Consider the following 10,086-nt stretch of genomic DNA (forward strand, 5'->3'; position numbering starts at 1 on the left):
GAGAAGTTGTAATGAAATCTTTACCAGATTCCATGAATGTCGTAGAATCAAATGACATCCTATGAGGTCCAACATGTTGGAAATTTTCTTCTTTGATCTCTGACTGCACCTCATAGTTATTGAAAGGGTCCTCCTCCTCCTCTGGATCCAATTTCCTTAATCTGTGTTGAAAGGGGGACAAAAACATGATACCAACAAAATCCTCATTCTTTCCTTCACTGTTAAGTCAAATCTAAGCATGGCACGTTGTACATATGTTAGCAGTGAAAGCACAGTAACTGAAGCACACTCACAGATTAAGTACTTGCAAATTCTGTTGAAACCAAGACTGCCTTGTTTGTTGATCTTGCACAATTTGACATTTGCATTGTCTTCTAATAGTCTCACCTTACCAGAAGATTTCTCATTTTTAAATTAGTTTTCAATAGCTTTCATTAAAAACAGTTTCATTACACGTATAAGATTGAAGGAGATGTGTCTTTTAAAAAATAATCTGGGAATAGCAGTTTTAAGGTCCTGTACCTGGAAGGAAGGAATTTCACCAATAGCTCTTGAAAGTCAACCTTTTCTTCTTTTTTACACTTTGTGTTCCGGACTCTGGCAGATCTCCTTTTTGCTGTTTCACCACTATCTTCTGTAATTCTTCTTCGCTTCACCCCTTTCTTGGATTTATCTCCTGCAGATATATCACCTAAAAACAGAATTTAAAATAAGAAAAAAGAAAAGAAAATAGAAGATACTGACATTTTAAATTATCAAACAAGAAGTGGGAAGTCTTTTTAGAAAAATAATAAATATTAATAAAGATTAATAAAAAGATGATTTGTGGGTGCAACAATCTTACTCTAATGAAATACTGAAGATTGATCATTTTCCTTTTGAACATATCAACATTTTAAAAACACAACTAAGTATAAACTGGCTGTAAACTTGCATAAAGAAAGCTGGTCTGAAGCATGTAGACTAACTGAAAATTCTGCAGTTGGAAAAATATATTTAATCTTAAACTGAAGTACCTTGCTCACCTACAGTAGCTCCTGGTTCCAGTGAATTCTGACTGTGGCTTGGAAAACTGGGTGTCACAGGAGTATAAGCTAACACAGGTTCTGGCATTGTCACCACCGCAGTGGTGTTGACAGGAGTTGGCTGAATGACACTGACAGGAGTTGAGGTAGGAGAAAGAACCAAATGCTGAACAGGATCTCGGTATTCTGAGAGATCAATTCTTTTTCCCAGACTGGGCCGAGGAGGATCACATGTTGTGAGGTGGTGATACATGGCAAGTAAAGCTTCTCCTAAACACTTCCATCTGCACATGGAAACACAACACAATAAAAACCAACCCTTTATGCCTTAATAAAGATGTACTTAACTTTAAATATCCTTATACCTTGCTGTAAATAAAGAACTGCATTATGTTTTAAAAGTTTCCATTATATCAACAGCAAAAAACATATAAAATCCTAAACTTACTTTGAAGTTCACAAACTAGTCTAAAACAAAAAATCTAATTATACAGCTGGAATGGCTACCAAAATCATTCTTAAGATTTTTTTAACATCAGTCTGAAATGTTAAATCAAAGACTGAAAATTGATACGTTTACAATAAAATCATAAACAAACCAAACAAAAAATGAAAATACAAAAGCATCTGGACAAAAAACAAACTTATACAACATAGCTGCCAGCATAAATAGCTTCAGATAAACATGTTACAAACAGAAAATACGACGACATACGTGAAAAAGGGAATTGGCTGGATCAGCTTGAGGTCCGGTTCTCTCTCTTGCACCAGCAAAGCCTGTCTTTTCTTACGTAACTCCAGTGCTTCATCTATGATTCTTCCTGTTTCAGCTGTACTCACATTTACGTTATGGATAGACATGTCACTAGAAAGTATTACGAAAGGGTTTGTTTGCTTTTTTAAGGTCTTGAGAGATTTATATTTTTCTGAAGTGTTAAAACAAGCATTCAAAAAGCCCAATTTATAAACTTTACAGCACACTTATAGAAACGTTTCACCATCAGAAATAATTCCTCACTTAAAAACTAGAAGATAAATGGAGATTGTCCTACTCTGTTTTTCAAATAGTGAGAAATGAAAGGAAAACAGAAGGTGCTGTTTCCTTTCTTGAAGAGTGATTTAAAAAAAACAACAAAAAACCTGAAGTGTATGATTACAAAAGAGAGTTGACACTCCAAATGCAGTATAGGCTATAAGATAACATTCACCATTTGAGGAACATCCTTAAGGAATCTTTCCGGAGGAGAGGCTGCTCCTCAAAGATCTTCTCCTTCAGAACCAATCCTTTGCTGTAGAGACAATCCTTCTCCAAGGCTTTGCAGATAAAGTACAAACATGCTGACAGAGAAATACAATTTGAATGGTCAATCACTACTTCCACCATGCACTACTTTTATATTATTAAGTGTCTTAATTTCAGATTCCACTGCTGCAACAGGCAATGAGCAGGCTTTCACTCATATGGGCAATCACATAAATAAAATTAGGATCATTACAGTAGGGCAAACCTATGGGACTTAACAGACTCAACATTTCTGCCATCTTGCAACTTTTCTCCTAAACATCATTTGAATCAGTTAATTCACCGGACGTTACTCAAAGGTAAAATGCTTAAATATTTGAACACCAAAAGCAGAGATCCAACATCAACATGCAGATGATCGATTCATAGTTCTTGATAAAGACTACACTGGGCATTTATTTTTAGGGGAATTAGAACAGATACAAATCATCAAAAATTCATCATGAAATAAAAATCTCCATCACACCCTAATCTACTATCATTATTTTTTAATATGAAATTACACATTTATTGACTTTTTTCTTTAAAGGTCTCCTATTGTACTTACTTGGGTAGTCACTGAGTGTGTACAAGATAGTGATAAGGTTATCTAAACAAGGCCAGTGGTCAGGGTTACACCTGAGACCTTCTTCAAAAGCGTGACGAGCCAAAGGCAGGCGGATGAGTTTTATTGCCACACGACCGATTTTATACCACAGGTTGACATCAGTAGAGTCTAGCATTACAGCCTAGAAAGCATAACAGACAATGTTATTCACATTTCAGACATGCATATCTGCTTGTTTACAGAGATTATGACTGCTTTAATTTTAACTGAGACACGACTGGCTTAGGGATTGAATGGTGGCCATAAAACATCAGAAAGTACACAGCACTCAGACATGCACGCAAATGAGATTTGCTGAAAAGTGTACATCTGTATTTTAGCAAATTGATGCAAACATTGAGGCTCCAGTATTTTGTTTCAGCTGTGCTGTACCTCCAAATAAAACTCCATGGCTGTCTCTAGGTCATCCCGTTGTGCTGCGAGTTGTGCTAGGTTTTTATAGGTGGAATATTTTAACATCAAGCCTGGATGTTTCAGCCCTTCTTTCTCATCACCAGAAAGAACTGCCTGGAAATAATAATATAAATACAACATGAGAATTAGGAATTAGTTAAAAAAGCAGCCAACTGATAACAGCAACATTTTGAATTGGCCAGTAAGACACAGTGTAATACCAATGTAATAAACAGTTTCTGGAGTTTCATTCACCAAGGAGCACTGACCTCTCGCAGCAGACGGATCTCGAGCAGCTCATGGTAAGCTTTGGCAGACTCTTCAAAGCGGTCATGCTTCTGAAGGTCCAAAGCTTTGTGGTACAAAGCAAAAGCTTCTGCTTCCTGTAGTTTAAAGATTCAAAAGATAAGACAATAACACAACTTTCTTAACAACAAAACAATACAGATGACCAAAAGAGTCATCTGTAACAAAAGAGGACAAAATTCCCATCAATCACATATATTAAGAGAATTCTGGATTTACTTACTTGTGCTTCCTTTGTCTGTGTCTTATGACTTTTGAAGGTACCTTCATAGTCATCCTCAATTGTGGAGCTCGCATTCAGTGCAGCGATTCGTATCTAGAATGGCAGTTGAGATGCCACAAGAACTGTTACTTTCATACAGAATCACAGAATGGTCCTGGTTGGAAGAGACCTCAAGGATCATGAATCTCCAACCTCCCTGCCACATGCAGGGCTGCCAACCTCCCCATTTAATGCTAGACCAGGCTGCTCAGGGCCCCATCTAATCTGGCCTTGAACACCTCCAGGGACGGGGCATCCACAACCTCTCTGGGCAGCGGTTCCGGTACATTTCAGTTTATCTTGCAAACTGGATGTTTTTTTATTTTAACTTTACTTGGCAAATGTGTGAATTGTGTATTCCCATATTGTGAAGGTTCTATTTAATCTTAGAAAAGCTGCGGTGAATTTAGGCATCATTAATTGCTAATAAAAATATGGCAAAGCAGTTTCCGCCCCCCCAAGTCAGCTAATACAACAGTGAAGACTTCAAGCATCTTGCAAGCAATAGTTTCTCTAGAATGTGCATGTGCAATATGGTTGGTTTTCTCAAAATTTACTGTAAGTCTACCAATAGCTGCTCTAGTATCACTTCAAAGCCAACATTCTGATGGTGCCAATTTATTCTCAGTCCTAGGAAGAGGGGAAATTTTCAATTCTATTCTACCAAAACATCTCAAACACCGTAAATCCTTACCATGTTCATAAATATTCACTGTTCCTCTCCAGGGTTAGGAGGGAGGGCTAAATGCAAATAGGTCTGGAAAGGAAACAGGATTAGAAACATTTATTCTGACCATAAGAAAAGCATTCAGAAAAAAATATTTATACTCTAATCAAATACCAATAAATTGTCTTCATCATCGTTACTGCCAAGAGACAAGTTGGCTTACCATGGAGGAATGATATTAGAGTGAATATTTACTACCAGCTAAATTAGACTGATAACTGCAAAGCAAGTAAGCATTTTTCTCTTTAAGTTACTCATTGAACATTATTAAAAAAAAAAATAATCAGATCTCTTTCAAGACAGGGAGTCCTTGTTTATTTTGCATAGGGAGACAACATATGCACAGAAATATCACCATATCTTTTTCCTAAAATATCAAATACCAGAGGTACTGGCAGAAGTTGCAGATGCTTCTGACATCTAAATAAGCAAAGCTGTACGATCCCAACTCAATTAGATATTTAAAAATGAGTGTTTTTAAAGTTCAACTTACAAACACGCCTATCTCCATAAATGTGCTCAAGGCTTTTGCTGAATCCACATGGTCTCCTTCAAGGCTGTACAGGAAGTCAACAGGAGAGAGACTGTTAGCAGTTTACTTCCGTGGCTGCAGTGCCAAAGAGACTGCAAGCATAGAGAATGCAGGGGAAACTTTAGCTCTGTTCTTTACTCAAGCACGAATCTTGGAACAAATATGGAGAGATGGATCTAAGTTAATATTGTAATATCTTGGAATTGAGTTTATAATTGTATGAAATACCAGCATAAAATAACATCAGTTAGGTGTAGTTATGTGAACACATCATCAAAAGGTAAAAACACCCATTAAAGCCTCCTGACTTTAAAAATCACACCTCCCTTTTCCCTTAGTAGGCTGCAACGTGAGATGGCAGCTCCTGTGCCGATCATCAGTGACATCTATTGTGTGATTCTCTACTTCAAAACCAGAAACAAAGGGTGTGGTTTTAGCTTCCCCGGCTTTTTTTTTTTTTTCCTCCTTGTTGCTATAACTGGAATCATACGCTGCAAACATACACGGTTTTTTTTTTTTTTTTTTCCTTAAAGAAACACTTGGTGTTTGGTGCTTTAAATACGTTTTAAATATATATATATTTTTTAAATACCGTTTTCACCGCATTTCAGCGAAATTGTTTTTTTTCCGAAACGCGGTAACAAAAAGGAGCGGGGACACCCCCTAGCTGCTTGCCAGGATGCCGGGAGTTGGCCGGGGCCAGGCGGGAGCCCACGTCTGCCTGACAGCGGCCTCACAGAAGGGCGGGAGAGGCCGCGCCGCGCCAGGCTCACACCGCCCTCACGGCAGGCTGGGCAGGGCCACACGGCGGTCCCTCCGCGGGGCTGCAGCGGACACAACACTCACCTGGCGGGGCCGTCCCCGGGCTGCCGGCACAGCAGGGCACAGCACAAGGCTCCCGGAGAAGCGGGCTCCCTGAGGCCACAAGCGGTTCCCCGGAGACGCGGCCTCACCGGCGGTCTCCACGGCAACCTCCCTCAGGGCCCCGGAGCCCGTCGTCAATAAGGCAGCTTTTCATTGGCTGGACGGGTTTTCCTCAGACAACCAATGGGAGAGCGGGGCGGGGCAGGGCCGAGGTGCCTCAGGGCGGGAAAGCGCTGCTGAGTCGTGAGGTGCGCTACCTGCAGGGCACAGCCAGAGCCAGCGCAGGGGCTGGGAGATTAGTCCAAAATGTATAGCGGGCTGTTGGTATTCCAGGCAGATCCTAGTCCTATAAACAATAATTCTCCTACTCTTGAACGCATGAACTTTGTGAGGGAAAATGGTTGCTCAGAGCTAAGAACAGGGCTGTCTATCATCGACATAGGCTGCTGCACCACAGCATTGTGCCTGCAAAGTAATTCCCAAAGGGATCGTGGCTTTGTAATAATTTTCTGACAGCAGTGCCCTTTAGTTTGCTCGGGGTTTCACCAGTCCTCAGCCTTGTGTAAATACACAGAGAGGTGGTTCTCACTTCAAAGCTAGGCAGTGGTTACACAGGCCTCATATTCAGGTCATTACCTTTGAGTATGTAAACACACTGACACAGTGCCCTGAAACAAACCAGTAGGGAGCAGACCCCATCCCAGGGAAGCAGAACCATCTGCATATAGAATACAGGCAAAGAGGACCTCGTATAGTAACTTTTGGGGGGGATAGGTTAAGGGTAGCTTTTCTGTTTGACTCCAACTACCAAACATAAGCAACAAAAATGTGAGAAAATGTTATAAACCCTAAAATAATGCACTAACCTAATCTGAAATTAGTTCAGCAGCAGCTAACACTGAGAGGGAAAAAAAAGAAAAAGAAAAAACTGGGGCACAGGTCAGAAGCAGGGTTCTGTAGTGGAAATAAATACTGCTGCCCCTTCATGGCACAGAGGTACCTTAAGGAAAGCAGCAGTTTGCACAGCAGGATTAAAGCTACATTGCTTTCTGTATGTCAGAGATTCCACTTGAGTAGGTCAAGCGCCTTTGTATCTCCCTAGCAAAACCAGGGCTGTCTGCCTTCTGCCCTACAACAAAATACATTGCCGTTACATGTATATCTTATGCTCAGTTCACCTGTTTATTTCCTAGTTTCAAAAACACTCAGTTGGAGAGCTGAGAGAAGGTAGAGATCCATGCAGGCAGCAGCTCTGTCTCTAAGCACTAAGAAAAAAGTCAGCAAACTGACACTCATCAGAAAAGGTTTTGATACATTTTATTAATCAGACAGTGTGGCTCCCCCCGAGGGGGGATTTTGCAAACACAGAAGATACTTATGCAGCATAAGGAATAACCAAATTCAAGTGATAATTAGAAGGGATATTTTCAACCAGCTTGAGAACTCAAGACATAAACAAACAAAAATCTAATCAGGATTATGAAGGAATGGAAACTCTTCAGCCTTGTGTTTCATGGATCTCTATCTCTCAAGGGCGTGCAATTAGGTCCTCTTTGCTTCTGTGTCTGGCACCTGACAAAGTCCCAAAGTGGAGGGGAAGCCAGTAGATGTTCTCATTTTTAGTGGAAGGCTGAGATAACATTCCTGTGCTTTTGTTTTAAGCAAATACCATGTACATTCCAGTTATAAAGTGACAGAGAATATCGGTCCTAAAATCCAAAACACTTCAGAGTGAAGTGCAACAGCAACAGAAGTTTTAAGGTTCTGAGTGCAATAGGCAGAATGCTGCCTGTGTGCTAAGTCACTTGTGGACAACTACAGCAGCCCCTCTGCATACAGCAGGCAGCTGAAAAATCAGCCACAGGGCAGTGAGATGTCTGTCCCTTTCCAAAACTCCCTGAGTGGGAGTGAGGAAATGAACTATTTTGAACACTGAGGTAAACAGCAGGGATTCAAGATAGCAGAGGCAGAACTTTCACAACAGTTTCCTGTGGCATAGTGCAGCTCTTCACTAGCAGCTCCATCCTCTACACACAGCCACTGACACACAAACATCCAGCCACAAAGATTCTGTGGGCAAACAAAGCTTTGTGGGAGCAGCCACCTGCAGCTGGCAATGGTAGACCACAGAGCACAAAAATCAGACACGAGTCTTAAGAAAAACAATGAAAGTAATGCATAAGCTTGTCTCCAACTATCACCTCTTTCCAGAAAGGGTTCTGGGGAGCCTGAAAACAGAATAATTTGAAGGAATACTTCCAGTTCTCCTCAGCCAGCCTAGAAGCCACTTCTTGCCACAGAGAAACAGAAATCTTTTTGCACTACAAAACATAAGGTAAGCTGGATAAACTGGAGAACCTCTGCAGTTCTCAGTAAAGCCAAATAAATTCTGGACTTCTGCAAGAGAGCTTTGTCTCAGCCTGTAAAGTATGGCCATCTCCAGATTGCTAACGGCTTCGGCACCTGCAGAGCCTTTGTGCTACAAGGCAGGCTTAAGACTTTAAGGGCTTTAAACTACTTTGCTGATAACGGTACAGCTGAATGCCCCACTCTTTATATGCACAGTGTCCAAAAGCAGAAGAGAATCACATAGGTGAAGGTGCAGAATTATTAGAGCTGATCTAAGAGGAAACAAGGTAGATGGAGCAGGCCATCTCTGGGTTGTCTTCATCGCTGCTTTGTTCCAAAGGGCCACTTGATGGCTCACAGGAAAGTCATGACTGTTCCGTTCTTGCCGATCTGCCAGGGCTCCAGCGGGAAAAAGCGAATGACAATCCTTATTGGGTACAAGAGCAAAAACGTGGTGGACAGAAAAACATTACTTTAGAATTAATTATAATCCCTTCCCTGTTTGCAACCAACTAGAAAGTCTTAGAGCTCTGGCTGGTGTTAAGTGAACTGAAGCAGCAACAAGCTGCACATGGGCAGGGTACAAACAGGTGGCAGAGCTTATCTGCACAAACCCCAAAGCAGAACGAAATACAGCACTGCTCGTGAGAGTGATTCCAGCAGTACCCGGGTACCTCATCACCCAGCTGGCTACTTATCCTGACAGCAGCCCGGGGCAGGGCACGTCCCTCTAGCAGAGACAGGGACGGGGGACAGAAGGGACACGGCTTACCTTCAGGAAGGCCCATTTGCACCGGGTTTGCAGCGATTATCCCAACCGGAGTCACTGATAACAGCGGTCCCCACGCCGCTCGCTGAGCGGCCCAGCCGTGTTTTAAGCCGGACTTAAACCAGAGCCGCCCCGGACTCGGCTCCCCGCGCACTTCACGTCGGCAGCCAAGCTTTGATACCCGCACCGCCCCCCAGCGGCCGCCGCAGCCGAACCGGACCGCACTCACCGCTCGGGGCCGAGGCCCAGCTCCGCCGTCAGGAAGTCGAAGAAGCGGGCGCTGTGCCCCTGGTTCTGCTGCGCCGAGCCCACCACGCCGATGGAGGAGACGAGCAGCTGCGCGCAGGGCTCGGCCGAGCCCGCCAGCACCATGGGCATCCCGCTGCGCACCGTCACGTTCACCCGCTGCCGGCACACGCGCGGTCACGTCGCGGCTTCCCCGGAGCCCCCCCGCCCCGCCGCCCCCGGCCCCGCGCTCACCTCGGCGGGTTTGCCCAGGATGGTGGCTGTGGCTTCGCACAGCTTCATGGGCAGCCCCGGCGGCAGCCGCTCGGCCGGCAGGCTGGTCTCCAGCTCCACGAACGGCATGGCCGCCTCCTGCCCGCCGCAGTGCCCCGCTGCCCGGCGCCTCCTCCGGCTCCGCCCGGCCCCGCTCCGGCCCTCCTCTCCTCCTGCCCCTCGGTGCAAGCTGCGGCCGGGCGCAGGGCATTTCTATTCCACCCCCGGCGCATCAGCTGCACCTGGGGATTTGAGGGCAGGAAGAGTTTACCACGGGAAGGGAGGTGATGTTCTAGAACAGCTGCTCCTCTGCCAGAAATTAAAAGGCAAGCAGGGAGGCTTATTGTTTTGTCCCACGTGGATTTCTTTACTGTGAGAGTGGTGAGGTGCTGGAACAGCTGCCTAGAGAGGTTGTGGATGCCCCATCTCTAGAGGTGTTCGAGGCTAGATA

The 10,086-nt window shown here is 43.7% G+C and overlaps 2 protein-coding genes across 6 annotated transcripts in view; both read right to left on the reverse strand.

Moving 5' to 3' along the window:
- Positions 1 to 6,161, reverse strand: part of CABIN1 (calcineurin binding protein 1) — a 92,922-nt gene extending 86,761 nt beyond the window's left edge. For 3 of the 5 annotated variants that reach the window (XM_031592335.2, XM_031592338.2, XM_031592332.2), the window contains exons 1-12: positions 6,002 to 6,161; positions 5,117 to 5,180; positions 4,591 to 4,653; positions 3,858 to 3,950; positions 3,598 to 3,711; positions 3,308 to 3,442; positions 2,876 to 3,056; positions 2,234 to 2,363; positions 1,741 to 1,890; positions 1,017 to 1,309; positions 523 to 691; positions 25 to 161 (exon numbers count right to left, since the gene is read on the reverse strand). In XM_031592335.2, coding sequence (XP_031448195.2) covers positions 25 to 161; positions 523 to 691; positions 1,017 to 1,309; positions 1,741 to 1,890; positions 2,234 to 2,363; positions 2,876 to 3,056; positions 3,308 to 3,442; positions 3,598 to 3,711; positions 3,858 to 3,950; positions 4,591 to 4,599 — 1,411 coding nt within the window. In that variant the 5' untranslated portion in view covers positions 4,600 to 4,653; positions 5,117 to 5,180; positions 6,002 to 6,161. The remainder of the gene's footprint in view (positions 1 to 24; positions 162 to 522; positions 692 to 1,016; positions 1,310 to 1,740; positions 1,891 to 2,233; positions 2,364 to 2,875; positions 3,057 to 3,307; positions 3,443 to 3,597; positions 3,712 to 3,857; positions 3,951 to 4,590; positions 4,654 to 5,116; positions 5,181 to 6,001) is intronic. The other 2 variants (XM_031592337.2, XM_031592334.2) reach the window with 1 other exon arrangement.
- Positions 6,162 to 8,575: 2,414 nt separating this feature from the next.
- DDT (D-dopachrome tautomerase) lies at positions 8,576 to 9,810 on the reverse strand. Its single transcript, XM_031592341.2, has 3 exons — positions 9,618 to 9,810; positions 9,367 to 9,542; positions 8,576 to 8,795 (listed from the first exon to the last, which is right to left on the reverse strand). The coding sequence occupies exons 1-3, from the start codon at positions 9,723 to 9,725 to the stop codon at positions 8,723 to 8,725; spliced, it is 357 nt and encodes a 118-aa protein (XP_031448201.2). The 5' UTR covers positions 9,726 to 9,810; the 3' UTR covers positions 8,576 to 8,722.
- Positions 9,811 to 10,086: the final 276 nt, after the last annotated feature.

The sequence above is a fragment of the Phasianus colchicus genome, chromosome 18 (genome assembly GCF_987193195.1).
Source record: "Phasianus colchicus chromosome 18, bPhaCol1.hap1.1, whole genome shotgun sequence".
NCBI classification, from domain to species: Eukaryota; Metazoa; Chordata; class Aves; order Galliformes; family Phasianidae; genus Phasianus; species Phasianus colchicus.